The sequence below is a fragment of the Bombina bombina genome, chromosome 4 (genome assembly GCF_027579735.1).
Source record: "Bombina bombina isolate aBomBom1 chromosome 4, aBomBom1.pri, whole genome shotgun sequence".
NCBI classification, from domain to species: Eukaryota; Metazoa; Chordata; class Amphibia; order Anura; family Bombinatoridae; genus Bombina; species Bombina bombina.
The window spans coordinates 810,843,678-810,863,430 of record NC_069502.1 but is presented as its reverse complement, the minus strand read 5'-3'; the positions used below and the strand labels follow the sequence as shown (position 1 = coordinate 810,863,430).

Below are 19,753 nucleotides of genomic sequence, written 5' to 3'. Positions count from 1 at the left end.
GATAGTTCTAATTCTCCACTGTTGTGTGGCTAAGTACTAGTGAGCTATCCCAGTGGTAACAAGCGTTTTATATAAGAAGCCTGTTGAGATCCGCTGTTATTATACTTGAATAATTACTACATATCTGGGAATTCAGCAGGCGTTTTATTTTGTGTAAAAATTACTGCATATACACTGTAGTGTTAATCAAGTGATTGAGGATAGTTGAAAGCAGAACTAATTCACTTTATAACGATCTCTTGTTGGAATTGTTTGAAGCAAGTTTATTTAAACTGATTCATTGTAATAGTGTACCGATTTAATATCAACTTATCCAAAGGGAAATTCTAGTGATTATTGGTAGTAGTAACCATATTGGAGGGATTAAATTATCTAAAAAATGTGTAGGTTAATACATGTACATTAGATAGAATCACCATAAAAGGCTAAATATCCTAATACGTTAACCACTCTCTCACCAATCTGGGAAAATGTTTTTTTTTACCTGGGGCATAGTCTCTTTTTCAAATTGACTGTCTTTTAAATTCATGGGCAGAATTAGGCTCGCAAAGTCTATTGCGTCATTCTTGGCGCAAGATTTTTTGGCGCGAAGTTACGATTGTTGACGCAAATTCGTCATTTCCGGCATCCTAGTTGATGCAGAGTCCTTCACAAGGTTGCGTCATCTATGACGCGAGTTTGTCGTTTTTGGCGCCAAAAAATACTTTTCTGTTTGTTGTGCGTCATACTTGGCGCCTAATATTTTAATTATTTCATTCCTATTTGCCTCTTGCCTTTTTTCTATGTCAGAGGGCTATGCTGTTTGCATTTTTTCCCATTCCTGAAACTGCCATATAAGAAAATTGATAATTTTGCTTTATATGTTTTTATTTTATTTTTCTCTTACATTTGCAAGATGTCTCAATCTGATCCTGTCTCAGAAATCACTGTTGGAACCCTGCTGCCTGATAACAGTTTTACCAAAGCTAAGTGCATTTGTTGTAAACTTGTGGAGGTTATACCTCCAGCTGTGGTTTGTAATAGTTGTCATGATAAACTTTTACATGCAGATAATGTATCCATCAGTAGTTGTTCATTACCTGTTGCTGTTCCCTCAACATCTAATGCACAAGATATACCTGTAAATTTAAGATAATTTTTTTCTGATTCTATTCAGAAGGCTTTGTCTGCCATTCCGCCTTCTAATAAACGTAAAAGGTCTTTTAAAACTTCTCATAAAGTTGATGAAATTTTAAATGACCGGCAACATACTGAATTATCCTTCTCTGATGAGGATCTATCTGATTCAGAAGATCCTGCCTCAGATATTGACACTGACAAATCCTCTTATTTATTTAAAATGGAGTATATTCATTCTTTGTTAAAAGAAGTGTTGATTACATTAGATAAGGAGGAAACTAGTCCTCTTGATATTAAAACTAGTAAACATTTAAATTCTGTTTATAAACCTCCTGCGGTTATTCCAGAGGTTTTTCCAGTTCCTGATGCTATTTCTGATATGATTTCTAAAGAATGGAATAGGCCTGGTACTTCTTTTATTCCTTCTTCAAGGTTTCAAAAATTGTATCCTTTGTCAGCAGTTAGATTGGAGTTTTGGGAAAAGATCCCCAAAGTTGGCTATCTCTACTCTTGCTAAACGTACTACTATTCCTACGGAAGATAGTACTTCTTTTAAAGATCCTTTAGATAGGAAACTTGAATCTTATCTAAGGAAAGCTTATTTATATTCAGGTCATCTTCTTAGGCCTGCAATTTCTTTGGCTGATGTTGCAGCTGCTTCAACTTTTTGGTTGGAAACTTTAGCGCAACAAGTATCGGATCATGATTTGTCTAGCATTTTTAAGTTGATTCAACATGCTAATAATTTCATTTGTGATGCCATTTTTTATATCATCAAAATTGATGTTAAATCTATGTCTTTAGCTATTTTAGCTAGAAGAGCTTTGTGGCTCAAATCTTGGAATGCTGATATGACTTCTAAGTCCAGATTGCTATCTCTTTCTTTCCAAGGTAATAAATTATTTGGTTCTCAGTTGGATTCAATAATTTCAACTGTCACTGGGGGGAAGGGAGTTTTTTTGCCTCAGGATAAAAAACCTAAGGGTAAATCTAAAGCTTTTAAAAGTTTTCGTTCCTTTCGACAAAATAAGGAACAGAAACCTAATCCTTCCCCCAAGGAATCTGTTTCCAATTGGAAGCCTTCTTCAAATTGGAATACATCCAAGCCATTTAAGAGATCAAAGCCAGCCCCCAAGTCCGCATGAAGGTGCAGCCCTCATTCCAGCTCAGCTGGTAGGGGGCAGATTAAAATTTTTCAAAGATGTTTGAATCAATTCGGTCCAAAATCATTGGATTCAGAGTATTGTCTCTCAGGGGTACAGAATAGGATTCAGAGTAAGACCGCCTGTGAGATTTTTTCTCTCACGCATTCCGGTAAACCCAGTAAAGGCTCAGGCTTTTCTGAAGTGTGTTTCAGACCTGGAGTTATCAGGGGTAATCATGCCAGTTCCGTTTCAGGAACAGGGTCTGGGGTTTTATTCAAATCTATTCATTGTTCCAAAGAAAGAAAATTCATTCAGACCAGTTTTGGATCTAAAGATTTTGAATCGATATGTAAGAGTACCAACTTTCAAAATGGTGACTATAAGGACTATTCTGCCTTTTGTTCAGCAAGGGCATTTTATGTCCACAATAGACTTACAGGATGCATATCTTCATATTCCGATTCATCTCTATCACTATCAGTTCCTGAGATTCTCTTTTCTAGACAAGCATTACCAATTTGTTGCTCTTCCTTTTGGCCTAGCGACAGCTCCAAGAATTTTTTCAAAGGTTCTTGGTGGGCTACTCTCTGTAATCAGAGAGCGGGGTATTGCGGTGTTTCCTTATTTGGACGATATCTTGGTACTCGCTCAGTCTTTACATTCTGCAGAATCTCACACAAATCTACTAGTGTTCTTTGTTTGAAGACATGGTTGGAGGATCAATTTACCAAAAAGTTTGTTGATTCCTCAGACAGAGGTAACCTTTATAGGTTTCCAGATAGATTCAGTGTCCATGACTTTGTCTCTAACAGACAAGCGACGTTTGAAATTGGTTGCAGCCTGTCGGAACCTTCAGTCTCAGTCATACCCTTCAGTAGCTATGTGTATGGAAGTTTTAGGTCTCATGACTGCAGCATCGGACGCGATCCCCTTTGCTCGTTTTCATATGAGACCTCTCCAGCTTTGTATGCTGAACCAATGGTGCAGGGATTATACAAGGATATCACAATTAATGTCCTTAAATCCCAATGTTCGACTTTCTCTGACTTGGTGGTTAGATCACCATCGTATAATTCTAGGGGCCTCTTTTGTTCGTCCAACCTGGACTGTGATCACAACAGAATGCAATCTTTCAGGTTGGGGAGCTGTTTGGGGATCTCTGTCAGGACAAGGGATTTGGAAATCTCAAGAGGCGAGATTACCAATCAATATTTTGGAACTCGGTGTGATTCTCAGGGCTCTTCAGTTTTGGCCTCTGTTGAAGAGAGAACCGTTCATTTGTTTTCAGACAGACAATATCACAACTGTGGCATATGTCAATCATCAGGGTGGGACTCACACTCCTCAAGCTATGAAAGAAGTATCTCGGATACTTGTTTGGGCGGAATCCAGCTCCTGTCTAATTAATTAATTTCTGCGGTTCATAACCCAGGTATAGACAATTAGGAAGCGGATTACCTCAGTCGTCAGACTTTACATCCGGGAGAATGGTCTCTCCATCCAGATGTGTTTTCTCAAGTTGTTCAGATGTGTGGGCTTCCAGAAATAGATCTGATGGCATCTCATCTAAACAAAAAACTTCCCAGGTACCTGTCCAGGTCCAGGGATCCTAAGGCAGAAGCAGTGGATGCGTTGACACTTCCTTGGTGTTATCAACCTGCTTATATTTTCCCGCCTCTAGTTATTCTTCCAAAAGTGATCTCCAAAATCATCATGGAGCAATCATTTGTGCTGCTGGTGGCTCCAGCATGGCCTCACAGGTTTTGGTATGCGGATCTTGTTCGGATGTCCAGTTGCCAGCCTTGGCCACTTCCATTAAGGCCAGACTTTCTATCTCAAGGTCTGTTTTTCCATCAGGATCTCAAACCATTAAATTTGAAGGTATGGAAATTGAACGCTTAGTTCTAAGTCATAGAGGTTTCTCTGACTCAGTGATTTATGCTATGTTGCAGGCTCGTAAATCTGTTTCTAGAAAGATTTATTATCGAGTTTGGAAGACTTCCATTTCATGGTGTTCTTCTCATAAATTCTCTTGGCATTCTTTTAGAATTCCTAGAATTTTACAGTTTCTTCAGAATGGTTTGGATAAAGGTTTGTCTGCAAGTTCCTTGAAAGTACAAATCTCTGCTCTTTCTGTTTTATTTCACAGAAAGATTGCTAAACGTCCTGATATTCATTGTTTTGTGCAGGCTTTGGTTCGTATCAAGGCTGTCATTAAATCAATCTCTCCTCCTTGGAGTCTTAATTTGGTTTTGAAGGCTTTACAGGCTCCTCCATTTGAGCCTATGCATTCTTTGGACATTAAACTACTTTCTTGGAAAGTGTTGTTTCTTTTGGCTATCTCTTCTGCTAGAAGAGTTTCTAAATTATCCGCTCTCTCTTGGGAATCTCCTTTTCTGATTTTTCATCAGGATAAGGCAGTTTTGCAGACTTCATTTAAATTCTTACCTAAGGTTGTGAATTCTAACAACATTAATAGAGAAATTGTTGTTCCTTCCTTGTGTCCTAATCCTAAGAATTCTTTGGAGAGATCCTTACATTCTTTGGATGTGGTGTGAGCTCTGAAATATTATGTTGAAGCTATTAAAGATTTCAGGAAGACTTCTAGTATATTTGTTATCTTTTCTGGTTCCAGGAAAGGTCAGAAGGCTTCTGCCGTTTCCTTGGCCATGTGGTTAAAACTTTTGATTCATCAAGCCTATTTGGAGTCGGGTCAAGCCCTGCCTCAGAGAATTACAGCTCATTCTACTAGATCAGTTTCCACTTCATGGGCTTTTAAGAATGAAGCTTCAGTTGATCAGATTTGCAAAGCAGCAACTTGGTCTTCTTTGCATACATTTACTAAATTCTACCATTTTAATGTATTTGCTTCTTCGGAAGCAGTTTTTGGTAGAAAAGTTCTTCAGGCAGCTGTTTCAGTTTGATTTTTCTGCTTTTTATTTAAGTTTTTCCACTCATTTATGAGAATTAACATATTTTGGGTTGTGGATTAATTTTTTCAGCGGAAAATGGCTGTTTTTTATTTTTATCCCTCACTCTCTAGTGACTCATGCGTGGAGTTCCACAACTTGGGTATTGCTATCCCATACGTCACTAGCTCATGGACTCTTGCCAATTACATGAAAGAAAACATAATTAATGTAAGAACTTACCTGATAAATTAATTTCTTTCATATTGGCAAGAGTCTATGAAGCCCACCCCCTTTTTTATGGTGGTTATGATTTTTTTGTATAAAGCACAATTATTTCCAAATTCCTTTGTTGATGCTTTTTACTCCTTTCTTTATCACCCCACTTCTTGGCTATTCGTTAAACTGAATTGTGGATGTGGTGAGGGGTGTATTTATAGGCATTTTGAGGTTTGTGAAACTTTGCCCCTCCTGGTAGGATTGTATATCCCATACGTCACTAGCTCATGGATTCTTGCCAATATGAAAGAAATTAATTTATCAGGTAAGTTCTTACATAAATTATGTTTTTGCAAGTGTACTGTATTTAGTTGTCCTTTCATTTGCATATTACCCCTCTTTCCTGTGATGTAAACACTTTTAGACTTTTCTAAGTAAACTCAATAACTGTAGTGGTTTGATGTTATTTTGGAAATTTGTCACAAGTTAATATAATTTTGGTTTAGCAGTATTGAGGTATTTTAAGCCTTTTCTTATTATCATTTATATGGTATAACAGAATTACCGGAGTAATACAGTTGGTTGGGGAGCTGTTAACTATTCCAGAAGGTGTAATTAACTACATACGTGAGAGTCTTCTCTTTGTTGAATATTTTATATATTGCTTAGATATACTACACCACCTTGGCCATTTTCTTTGTTTTTGTTGTTCTAGAGTCATCCTTTTTTTAACCACAAGAACACAAGCAGTTGTTCAAAGATAAGTTTATGGGCTGACATACTTGTATTACTAAAATATTCTGTGAACACAATTGTAAAAGGACTAGATAAATTAGGTAGACAAACAACATTAATTTCAATTTAGTTTGGTCCTTGACAAAGTGTGAATTCTTAGAAATAGTCCCTTATGTCCAGTAAATTGCCCTTAAGCCTTAGCATGGAAACTGGGGAAAGATCTAGTTGTCACAGTGTCTACTACAAGAACCAGAATCAGAACAGTTTATATGTTCTCATGATTAAATAATTATGTAATTAATATCATTACTCCATCATTACTTGTTTTTCTTATTGACAGGTGAATTCACAAACTGCAATAATCCTAGTCCTGATCGGAGTGCAGATGCTTCTTTACATCTTCTTCAAAATCAAAGAAGCCACGGGGGGAATTTATGTTCTAAATGTGGAAAATGTTTTCTTAAGAAATCACATCTTCTTAAACATCTAAAAATTCATACAGGAGAAAAGCCATTTCACTGTTCTATATGTGGAAAATGTTTTCACTGTAAAAAAAATCTTGTTGCTCATCAGAAAATTCATATAGGAGGGGGAAAAAAATCATGTTCTGACTTTGGGAAATGTTATACTCAGAAATCAACTCTTATTACTCATCAGAAAATTCACAGAGGGGAGAAAGCATTTTCATGTTCTGACTGTGGTAAATGTTTTACTCACAAATCAAATCTTATTATGCATCAGAAAATTCATACAGGGGAGAAAGCATTTCCATGTACTGACTGTGGGAAATGTTTTACTCTGAAATCAAATCTTATTAGACATCAGAAAATTCATACAGGGGAGAAAGGATTTTCATGTTCTGACTGTGGGAAATGGTTTACTCAGAAATCAAATCTTATTCTGCATCAGAAAATTCATACAGGGGAGAAAGCATTTTCATGTTCTGACTGTGGGAAATGTTTTACTCGGAAATCAAATCTTATTAGACATCAGATAATTCATACAGGGGAGAAAGGATTTTTATGTTCTGACTGTGGGAAATGTTTTACTCGGAAATCAAATCTTATTGCGCATCAAAAAATTCATACAGAGGAGAAAGGATTTTCATGTTCTAAAAGTGGTAAATGTTTTACTCCGAAATCAACTCTTAATAGGCATCACAAAACTCATATTAAAAGATATCAGAGTTTTAGCTCCTAAGTGCAGAATATGCTATGTAGTTGTCAATCGCATAATACTAAGTGCTGTTGATGACTGCATGTGACCCCCTGGGGCATGCAGTTTTGGAGCTGTTTGAGGCCCCTTCTGCACCTCAAGCGTTTATGAGGTGACCCCAGGGTGGGTTTGATTTAATCAAATTGATTTAACTCATGATTTAAATCACTAGTCAGTAAGACTGATTTAAATAATGGTTTTCATTGTTAGAATAATACGTTTTCAGATTATTTTTTCCAGTTATATCAGACCATTACTGATTTGGTTATATATCATTATATATGCATAGATAGATCATTAAAATGAATGAAATAATTTGGAGGAGAACTATATCCAGTATAATTTATTAATCATTCATATTTGATCAACTTTCACCTGTACTGTTTTGGAAGGAGAAAATGATTACATTAATAATAATAGAAAAAGTTTTATTAAAGTGCCAGTAAACCTAAAAAATAATGTTATATAATTCTGCACATAGTGCAGAATTATATAACATTATATTAGCGCTAGTTTTTTATTACATAATATATCCAGTGATTTTTTTATTACAAAAGAGGGTTTTCCAGACCCGCCCTCTGTGCTCTACTGAGCGGGTCTGGTTTTCCCTCAGAGTGCATCGGGCCAGCTGTCTAGTCACAGCCCGGCCCGACCGTGCCATTACATTCAATGCAGCTCGCTCCTGCTCTGTCTGACAGCAGGAGCGAGCTGCATTGAATGTAATGGCGCGGTCGGGCCGGGCTGTGACTAGACAGCTGGCCCGATGCACTCTGAGGGAAAACCAGACCCGCTCAGTAGAGCACAGAGGGCGGGTCTGGAAAACCCTCTTGTCAGGGTGCCAGGAATCAGACTGAGACGAGAAGTGCAAAAATAATCACACCTTTATTACTAACAACAAATAATAAAAAGTCTACAAGCCAGGAGTCAAAACCAGAGCTGGTAGTCAGACGAGCCGAGTCAGGAGCCAAAGCAAATAGTCAGACGAGCCAGAATCAGGAACAAGGAAAACAGCAAAGTCAGGAACAAGCCAGGGATCAGGAACCAGGTATTTGTACAGATCCATTCCACTCTAAACAATTTTCTATTCAGTGAGCTTCTTGAAACTTGGATTGATGTACATAGGTTTGCAGGGGAGCAATGGCATGAATGGAAAGTAAAGTCAAAATTAAACTTTCATGTTTCAAATTGAACATGCAATTTTTCAGACTAATCTTATCTAATTTGCTTTGATCTCTTGGTATCTATTATTGAAAAGCCTGCATAGGTAGGCTCATTCAGATGCCATGCACTACTGTGATCTAGCTGCTTGTCACTGTCTCACCCATTGTATTCAGATAGGTCAAGTAGAGCATTGCTTTTCTTCAACAAAGGATTCCAAGAGAATAAAGCAAATCTGATAATGGAAGTACATTTGAACATTGTATGTTCCATCAGAAACCCAAAAGTTATCTTTCATGATTATGTCCCTTTAAGGTCTATTTATCAACTCTGTATGTTCATTTTATAACATTTTGCTGTGAAGAAGGGACGTTATTTCTGCAGACACAAATTCAGTTTTGAGAAATACAAAACCAATAATATGTGATAATATCTTCAAGATTGAAAAAGTTGTCCAAAATAATCTGACAGAAATTTTTTTCCTCAAAAAGCGGGGGGAGATCCAGGATCCCTATATAGATTTAAATAGCCAAGTGATCACCTGGAGCCTCCATGTTATTTTTAATTTCTGCTGATTTTAGAAATGTTACCTAATACAACTATAGATCCACAACAGTTTTGACTATAGAGTTGAGAAAAATAAATCTGTATTGTTTACAACCTTGTTTATTTAAATTGTAATAAATCCATCACAACTCTCCAGGAGGTAGCCATATCATTATCCTTGTCTACCATAAAGAGAAGACTTCATGAGAGCTAATACAGAGGTGCAAACCATTTATAAAACTCAAGAATAGAGAAGCCAGATTAGACCTTGCCAAAAAATATCTAAAAAAAAACCCTCTATTTAAAAATACTTAGAACATATTCTGCTATGTGCAGAACATTGGAGTGTGAAATATTTAAAGTAAATGCACAGTATAAGACTTTATTCAAAATGAATGTTGCATAAATATTGTTTTTCATGTTTTCATCTACTTAATTGCAAAGGGCTCTAATGCACTTATGTGTATATATGTACAGTATAACTATGTATCTATGTGTTTATTTGTGTATATATGTCTGTAAATATATATATATATATACACACACATATATATATATATATATATATATATATATATATATATATATATATATATATATATATATATATATATATACATACACACACACATACATACATCTTTAGACATTTATATGTATGTCTATGTTAAAGCCCTTTGCCTGACATATTTTTTTCTAACACAGGAGAGCTCATATCTTATAACTTTTTTGTGCAATATATTTTTAATAATTGTTATGAGATGGTGTTATTATGAGTGTAACTGTACTTTGTAATGTATTATTGATGTGTTTTGTGAACTTTTTAATTTCGCAAAACAGTTAACCACAGCACTGAAATTGCGGTAATAATTCTAGTGTAAATTGCGTTTACGCTCATTCAATTATGCTCAACTTGTAATATGTGCTCAATTTAACCTGCACTCAAACGATCCTGAAAACCAGTGCAAAACTGACATTGTTGCATCAATTTCTGCCTCATTCACAGGATTTGAAGAATAAAACCATTTACTTAGAACAACTATAGATACATTTGTTTTGTAATAATAAAGGAACACATCTGTTTGGGGAATAAGAGTTTTTGTGTAAGACATAACAAACAAACAGATAACAATAAAGACACTTGCAGTGTAGGACATTGATAACACTTGCTCTAGTACAGTGTTTTTCAACCAGTGTGCCGTGAGAGATCCTCAGGTGTGCCTCGGCAGACTGACAACAGTGCGGGGGTGTTTGTGAATGAATGTCAATATCTCATGTATAGTTTGTAGGAGGCATGGCATGACAGCACAGTACAGTGTGTGAGTATATATATATATATATATATATATATATATATATACTGTATATATATATATCCTGTATTAGGCTACAATGTGTGATTTTGTAAAATTTTGGGATGGTGGTGTGCCACGGGATTTTTTAATGTAAAAAAGAGTGCCACGGCAAAAAAAAGGTTGCAAATCACTGCTCTAGTATATACAACACTGACAATAAACCTTGGTGTGGGGGTAAGTTTGTAAAGCTGAGCTATAAGTGATTGGGTGGATCAAGTACCATAAAGTCCATTGTGGTGAGTTGCTGATTAAGACTCTCAGCATTGATACCAATCCAAGTGGCTAGTTGGATCCCATCCCTTTCAGACTGGCACAGACAGTGATATAACAGGTCTTTAGTTAGATATATATTATTATTAACATGAGTCATAATAGGGTAACAAATAAATGTCTGCTACATGAGTCTGTGAGACAAACAGAACATTGTATAAAGAGTTAGAGGAGCGCAGGAAAGTGAAGCAGAATGAGTAACGTACAAAGCAGAGGGAGGAGATATAGTGAGGTAGAGCAGAGCAGGAGAGACATGGTGAGGTTGGAGGAACTTAATGTGCTGCCCATACAGTACAAATCCTGTTAACACCGTAGGTCATGTAGGTTGAGGGAGGATTGGAGGCTGAAGGGTCTAAGAAGGTCTATGCTTCAATAAAAAGGACAGTATACACCAATTTTCATATAACTGCATGTAATGGGCACTACTATAAAGAATAATATGCACAGATAGTGATCTAAAAATAAAGTATAAAACCTTTAAAAACATACTTAGAAGCTTCCAGTTTAGCTCTGTTTAAAAGGTTATTGGAACACACGTTCTGCAAGTGGGAAATATCAGACACTCCCCCTTCCTTTGCATATGAAAAGGCCCTTTACACAAACCGTTGCAAGCTGGAGTAGGCATATGTTGGTATTCTCCTAAAACTTTGGGGCTTGGTTAGGAGTCTGAAAATCAGAGTAAAGTTATTTAAAAATAAACAAAACTATCCATTTAAAAAAAAAAAAAACCCTGTATGGGGTAGATCATCTACAAAACATTTATGCAAAGAAAAATCTAGTGTACAATGTCCCTTTAACAATATACAAGACAAGAGTGTGGGTATCTGAGTGGATTTCCAGTGTCTGGCTATTACCGAATCATTCAGTACCATAGTGGATTTGATTTAAATCAAAGTGATTCTAATGATATAAATAACTAGTCAGTAAGATTTTATTTAAATCATGGTTTTCTACATAAAGGTTACATTTTTAAAACAATAAACAAATTACTTTTCCAGTTATATCAGAAAATGACTGATTTAGTTTTATACCTCTAGAAATACATAGATGATTGTGAAATTATTGGGAGGTGAACTATCTCCACGTTAATTGGTTAATCACTTGATCAACGCTTCAGCTGTACTTTATTGGAAGGAGAAAAATAATCATTAACTAAATAATAATTTATATAGATGTATTTAACTAAAGAAAAATAATAATGACCTTAATAATCTAAAACAGACTGGACTTCCGGTGGGCGGAGCTAGCGGCTGGCAGCAGGAGTGAAGAGCTCCGTGAATCTGCCTAACCTAAATGACATTTACTGCTGCCGGCCGGCTTATCCCACGGTATTGCCTTGCTGGGTAGCCCCCTAAGATACCCCAGCTGGCCGAAGTAGCATCGTGTAGGGCAGAAAGATCGCCCTTGCCCTGGAAGGCTAAGTTAATTGACCCACGTGGCGCGCACACAAGCGCAGGTCGGCGCCATCTTGCCGGAGCCCTCCCCGACTCCTCTGTGTTATAGTTCAGTCGGAGCCCTTAGAAGGACATCGGCCTTCAGAACTGCTGCCGGGAGGAGTAGATGAGAAGTGGGGACGTTGCAGCAGATTGGATCGATGCTTGACACCGCTGCACCCCAGGTCGTGTCAATCCGGAGCCCGGATAAAAGGTACCCCAAGGGACACTTCCCCCCACACTCATGAGAGACTTTTAACCACTTTGGTCACGCATAAGGAGTGATATAATACAGACACAAGTACACCCATTTTTCACTTCAACTAGCTCCAGCTTATCACCAATAATTTAAGCCATCACATCTTCATTTTGGGACTCAAACCACTAGCAGTTGTACTCTCCCCAGGGCTACATCAGCTATCACTTTCTCCTGGTGCCCCTGTGACTGCTGGGGGTGATTTACATTAACAAGTGCATATTCAGTGTCTGGACTCTATGTAGTGCACTAACCTATGCTACAGCTATATTTCAAACTATCTGAGTATTTCAAATCTTGCAGCTGTTGTAGTGCAAGCTTTCAAGATCATAATTGGGATTCTTTGGCTGTGAGTGTGACATCTGCTAGAGGGTGAGGAAGCAATACAATTTTCTCTTTTTTAAGTGCATATTCAGTGTCTGAACCCTAAGCAGCGCAATAACCTGTGCTCCAACTATATCCCATACTATCCGAGCACTTCAAATTTTGCAGCTGGTATAGCTCAATTTTTTCAGGATCATAATTGGGATCCCTTAGCTACGGGTGAGAAATCTGTTTGAAGGAGAGGGAAGCAACACAATCTACATAGCTGGTATAGCTAAATTTTTGTCATTTCACTTCTCCAGCCTGGGATGTGATATCTGCAATCATCTTATTTGTGTTTACTTTTTCTTCTATACTCCATTCCCCCTCCATCTCTTCCACTTATTTGCAGCAGTACACAGCTCAACAACGCCACCTGGTGGATTCTTCACAATATTACAATATTTTCAGACTTTTCTGCATTTTGTTCTATGAAAGTAGACGAGTATTTCCACAGGCTGCCCTTGCCTTTAAGTAGCACCATGAGCCACCGATCAAAAAACCTGGAAAAAAGACAAAAGACTCTATCAGAAACACAGGCCAACCCTCCATTTGCAGATACTGAAGGCAACTCCTCAGGAGACCATTCCTCACTCCTGCAGGACCTTAAGGCATTTTTTTTACCAAAAATGGATAGCTTGCAGACGGGTGTTGACACCTTGACCAGCGAAGTGAGGCTTTTCTCTGCACGCATGTCAGCTGCGGAACAAAGAATCTCGGGGGTCGAAGACAGACAGCATGAATCAGACATCTCTCTAAAACGCCTACTGAAACAAAATCAGCAACTAATGGATAAAGTGGAGGACTTGGAAAATCGTAGCAGACGAAATAACCTCCGAATCATAGGAGTCCCTGAATCCATTAAAGATAAGGATCTGCTAGAATTTGCTGCTATGACCCTTCCAAAAATCTTAGGCCTGCCTCAGGACTGTCTGCCTCTAGACATAGAAAGATCACATCGCATAGGCCCCAACAGGCATTTGGAAAATTCCAGAGAGAGGCCACGACAGGTGATTTTTAAATGCTTGAATTTCCAGGATAAGCTGGCGATCCTACGAGCCTACAGAGCGACCAAGGAAGTTATCTTTGAGGACCACCGCATCTTGCTTTTTCAGGACTTTTCAGTCGAGGTTACCAAAAGACGCAAAGACTTTGCTTCCATTTGCTCCACTCTGCATGACCAGGGGCGTAAATTTGCGCTCATGTTTCCAGCCACTCTAAGAATCCAGAGCGTGTCAGGCCCCAAAACCTTCCATTCGCCTGCGGCAGCACAGGCATACCTGGCATCGGAACGGAAACAAGACAATGGATGAAGAGACTCTAATAAGTATCAATGTTCACAGTTTCTTTAATTGCACATCATGTTTCTTATAATGTGTATCTTGCTCTTGCGGGGTCTGTGGTTCTGCTTGTATTCTCCAGTTTCGTGTGAGACCGGATACACGACCCCGCAAATGACAATTTGCTATTTCTGCTGTTGCACTGTTTATGCAGGTTTGTGTTCTTTTGCACATAGAAGTATTATGGTTGGGAAACAATATTTAGTGTACTTTAATCCTGTTTTCTGTATGGGTTCTATCAAGATAATTCTTAGTTATTGCTGGTTTCTCTTATGCCTCCTTAAGTGCTTTAACCCCGCCTCGCCCCTTGTAGACCTTTGTGGGGACCTTATGTTCGTCACATGCCTTCTGACACTAGTGCCCGTTGATGTCGCAGTAATGTTTTGGGCCTGCCATATTGGTACCAAGCACAAATTCCTTCAATACTCGCCGCCACCTCCGCCACCGCCCCTACCTCATTGTCTACAATCTATTCCCTGGCACATATTGTCTGCACAAAACATTGGTATGATTATTCTCTCTAAAGCTTTACTATATACCTTAAGGTTTCATATGGCTTTGTCACCCCATTCCCACCTTCCCATGGGCCAGCTCCTAGAGCTGAGATGTCATAATATCTGCTATTGTTCTTTGTTCTTACTACTCCTCTGGTTTCCTTATAAACAGATTATCTCTAGGACAGGAAGCCTAGACATGGGCGCAGCCGTGATTATGTACCTCTACCTCATATGTATCATTAACGCAATCATGTTTTCTCATTTCTTAGAGATTTCCTGGTTTACTATAGACAATGTTATGTATAATCTTACTGAAATTTCACTACAATTACTCATGTTATGTACCAAACATTCTGATCTGTTAATTCACATGGTTGCCTCATTTGATAATATCTTGCATCTCAAAAAGTGCCTGCTTATAACTATGTTTTCTTTTTGGATCCGTCCTCAGATCATTTCTGGAGCGCTTGTGGTCTCTCCCCCCATGGGCACGAATTCAGAGAACATTGCCCCTGTTCCTTTCTTGCTGGTGAGTCAATCTCTTGGGTTCCAACTTTTTGGATCTCCATTTAAATTCCACACACATGGTTATCATCTCACGTGGAGGGCCTTTGACCTCATATGTCCCAGACTAGTCGTCCAAGAGCAAAGACACACACCGCGCAGCTCACTTTTTGCACTAGCCCACTTTTACCTTATACTAATACCATATGGCCATAAACCTTAGGCTAACTTCCTGGAATGTTGGGGGCATTACGTCCCCCGCAAAGAGGAGTATGATCCTACAACAGCTTAAAAAACTCCATACTGATATAGCTCTGCTCCAGGAGACCAAATTGACTTCTGAAGAACATGAAAAACTGAAAGTTAGATGGGTAGGTCATATCCTGTATTCCCCTACTGAAAGTAGGAAAAGAGGGGTGGCCATCCTGGTAAGAAAGGGACTCCAGGTATCTTTTTCACAAGTAGAGATAGATAAGGACGGTAGATATATAATTGCAATTCTAAAAGCAGGGAATCTGGAATATACTATATGTAATGTTTACGGTCCTAATGAATTCTGCCCTTTCTTTTGGTCCTCTCTAATAGCTAAATTGGCCACTTACGCTGCTCCTATCATTTTGGGGGGGGATTACAACTTGGTCCAGGCCCTCCCCTTGGACAGGTTTAGGGACCCGGCATCAGCTAGCTCCTCAGGTTTCTCACACTCAAGATATAAGAGGGAGGTCTCATTGATAAATAACTTAAAGACTACTTTAAATCTTGTAGATGTATGGAGAATACTAAACCCATTGGAGAGAGATTATACTTGTCTGTCTAAGACACACAACACCCTTTCACGAATAGATTATTTCCTCACCTCCTCTGTTATCACACCTCAAATCCAGCATCCGAACATAGAACACATAACGATTTCAGACCATGCCCCAATTCATTTCTTACTTCAGCCAACTCCCATGAGACCCCCAAGTAGATCCTGGAGATTCCCTTCTTATCTATATCACGACATGAATTTTCGTCAACATCTGAAAAGTGCGTGGGTAAATTATGCCTCAGATAACGACCAGCACAAAGAGGACCCCAACTTGTTTTGGCACGCCTCCAAGCCCGTTATGAGGGGCTCTATCACCTCCTTCACTGCACATCACAATAAAAGTATTAAAAAAATTGATGAGGCATTTTTAGCAAACCTTACTGAGGCATATAATGAGTACCTCTCTAACCCCACTCCTGGATCTAGGAAACTATATTATGAGCTTAAGATGGCTAGAGATACATACTTAGCTCAGCAGAATATCAATTTTGATATACACAGACAGGGACGGTACTTTCGGCATGGCAACAAGTCGGGTAAGTTGCTAGCAAATTTAGTCAAACTCTATACGCCTAAATCACACATACTGGCCATAAAATCTAAATCACATCTAACTTCAAACAACAAAGAAATCATGTCAGAATTTATTAAATATTACTCCTCTTTATATACCAGCCAAGAGATTAGCTTAGATGCTAAGCAAAGCTTCTGGGATGCTACACATATCCCGGCTCTCTCAGAAGAGCATAACTCACTACTTAGCGCCAGCATTCTACCCCAGGAAGTAGTTAAAGCTGTAAATAGAGCCAAACTCGGAAAAGCGGCAGGCCCTGATGGGCTACCTGTAGAGTACTATAGACTTCTTGTGAATGAGATGGCCCCAACTCTTGCCTCCCTATATACCGCATACTTGGAGGGTTCCTCTCAAATAGATGCCAGATTCACAGAGGCAAACATTTGTCTCATCCCTAAGCCTGATAAAGATCCCACAGATACCTCCTCATATCGCCCAATTTCGCTGTTAAACAGCGATTATAAACTACTGACCAAAATTTTAGCTGACCCGTTGGCCCAGATTCTTCCCTCAATCATACACACAGATCAGACCGGGTTTGTAAAAGGGAGATCATCAGTGATCAATATCAGGAAAACATTGGCAATTACCTCCTATTATTGGTATAACACCCATTCCTCTAATCCTGTAGATCTACAAGACGCCTGTCTCCTCGCCCTTGACGCGGAGAAGGCGTTCGACAGGATTGAATGGGATCATTTGCATACGTCACTAGAAAAATTCGGCATTTCAGGCAACTTTACAGCTTTTCTCCAACGGCTATATACAGCCCCTAAGGCATCTTTGATAGTTAATGGGGAGCTCTCCCCCTCATTTGTATTGCAGAGGGGTACCAGACAGGGATGCCCGTTGTCCCCTTTGCTCTTCGACCTAGCCATAGAACCCCTTGCATGTCACATCCGACAAAAATGTGCGGGATTAGACGTTTTAGACCATAAGCAACATCTGTCACTGTATGCAGATGACTTGTTGTTATTTATAGGCAATCCTGCTACCAACTTGAATCCCCTCTTAGAGGTAATTAAGACTTTTGGAACTTTCACAGGTTACAAAATTAATGTCAACAAATCTGAAGTCACGTGGCTGCAAAATAAGCAACACACCACTTTGACAAACACCACTCTTAAAATGACAGATGGCTCATTTAAGTATTTAGGCATTCATATACATGTGAATCCCAATAAATTATACCAGTTAAATCTGTCAAATACTATAAGCAACATAAAACTTTTACTCTCGGGTTGGTGTAGTTTACCCCTATCTCTTATGGGCCGAATTCACTTGTTTAAAATGGTGGCGTTGCCAAAACTCTTATATCCTCTGCAGATGTTACCTCTCCTTCTTACCAAACAAGACACCAAGTCAATACAATCCGCTCTGGGGCAGTTTATCTGGAGGGGCAAGAAGCATAGGATAGGACAAAATTACTTAGCGATGCCCCTGGAAAGAGGAGGTCTTCGTCTCCCGAACATTTTATGGTATAACTGGGCCACTCTGACTAAACTCATACTAGATTGGCTTGTAGATGACAATCGATTCACTGTCCCTGCCTTAGAAAATAGTTTGGTTAAACCAATAAGCTTGGCCTTCCTGCCCCATGCAAGCTTCACTTCACTACCCTCACACATACAGTCTCACGTATTATATAGGGACCCGCTTAGGGCTTGGGCCAAGTTGTGCAAGTTGTGGGGGGTAGACAACTCAGTGAGTAAGCTCTTGCCGATTCAGGGTAACCTAAATTTTCTCCCTGGATACACCACAAAAGCATTTCGGGAGTGGCGTGATCAAAAGCTCACAAAGATTAAACAGCTTATCAATCCTTTGACTCTGGAAATTGTCCCTTTTCAGGATTTAAGGGATGTGTTTGGTCTCCCAAGCTCCCATCGCTTCGCATACTTTCAGTGCAGACATTATATCACTAAGTTAAAAACAGAGGGGCGCCTTCTCAGGGAGCCTACTCAGGTTGATAACCTATGTGCGCTAGCAAGGCAGGGTTCATATAAAATCACACACACATACAATTTAATCTTAAAACATTTTGAAAACTCAGCTATGTGCGGGCTTATATCTAAATGGGACGGTTTTACTGATTTATTAGTTAATGAAGAGCTTATTCACACAAGTCTGAGAAAAATACAGTCAGTCACCATTTCTGCCAAGTTGAGGGAGTCACATCTAAAATTCATGCATCAGGCCTACATAACCCCGCACCTCCGCTCTAGATGGGTTCCTGGAGCTAGTGATACTTGCCCTAAGTGCAGTTTGGCTTCACCTGACTGGCTGCATTTGCTTTGGAATTGCCCCAAGCTACAGAGCTTCTGGCTCAAGATATCATACTGGCTCACAAAAGCGACAAACACCCAGATAGCTCTCTCACCTCAACGTATTATTTTCCTAACCCTTAATGATAACCCACCCTCTTATGACAGCTTAGTATCCACAGTAATAGTTTTGGCGAAACAAGTGATCTTGGAGGGTTGGGCTAGTAATAAAACCCCCCCTCTCCAAAAGCTTCTTAGAAATATACATACGCAAATGCTAATAGAACAGGCAGATGTGAAGGGTGATCCGGAAAAACGAGTAAAACGCTTCATACTGAAATGGGGAACCTACCTTCTATATTTACCGGAAGCAGTTAGGGAAAGGGTCATTTACCCATTTAGAAACAGTCTTTTTATCTTAAATGAAAACCTTAAAGGAAATTGGTCTCTCCCGGCCCCCCAGAATTAATCAGTAATACTGCATTGGTGGTGCACAAACTTACCTACCCCGACGCCTTCTTTCATGGTGTCACTATTATTACCACTTCACTCTCCCTTTCCTGCTCCTGTTGCGTGTCCATGGGGGGTGAACCAGACCGGAGTGCTCAGGTATGTTATTATGTGTTTGTATTATGCGTCTGTGTTACCTTTTGTTTGTTTATATTTCTGTTTGTTCTTGTTTTTTTTTTTTTTTTTTTTTTTGTTATTTTACTTATAAGAAAATGTGAACCCATACCTCTACATGGTGGAGTCATACGGGTCGTTGATTATGTGTTTGTATGAAGGATCTTGCAATGTAGTGCTTCATGTACTTTTCTATTGGACTCTTTATGCCCTACTGCCATGTATGTATTGGATTCCGATAATAAATAAAGTTATTAAAAAAAAAAAAAAAATAATCTAAAACAATAACATTATAGGTTTCCCTGTCATTTTTACTTCTTGCCCCCTCCTGCCCCATACTTAGATCTGCACTTGTGCAGATCTACTCAACTACAAACAATCTTCTATTCATTGAGCTTCTTTAAACTTAGTAAGGGGTT

At 38.8% G+C, this 19,753-nt stretch overlaps 1 protein-coding gene across 3 annotated transcripts in view; it reads left to right on the top strand.

The window, feature by feature from the left end:
* LOC128657073 (oocyte zinc finger protein XlCOF7.1-like) overlaps positions 1–7,889 on the top strand; it is a 176,132-nt gene extending 168,243 nt beyond the window's left edge. For all 3 annotated transcript variants that reach the window (XM_053711304.1, XM_053711303.1, XM_053711305.1), the window contains exon 12: positions 6,468–7,889. In XM_053711304.1, coding sequence (XP_053567279.1) covers positions 6,468–7,327 — 860 coding nt within the window. In that variant the 3' untranslated portion in view covers positions 7,328–7,889. The remainder of the gene's footprint in view (positions 1–6,467) is intronic.
* Positions 7,890–19,753: the final 11,864 nt, after the last annotated feature.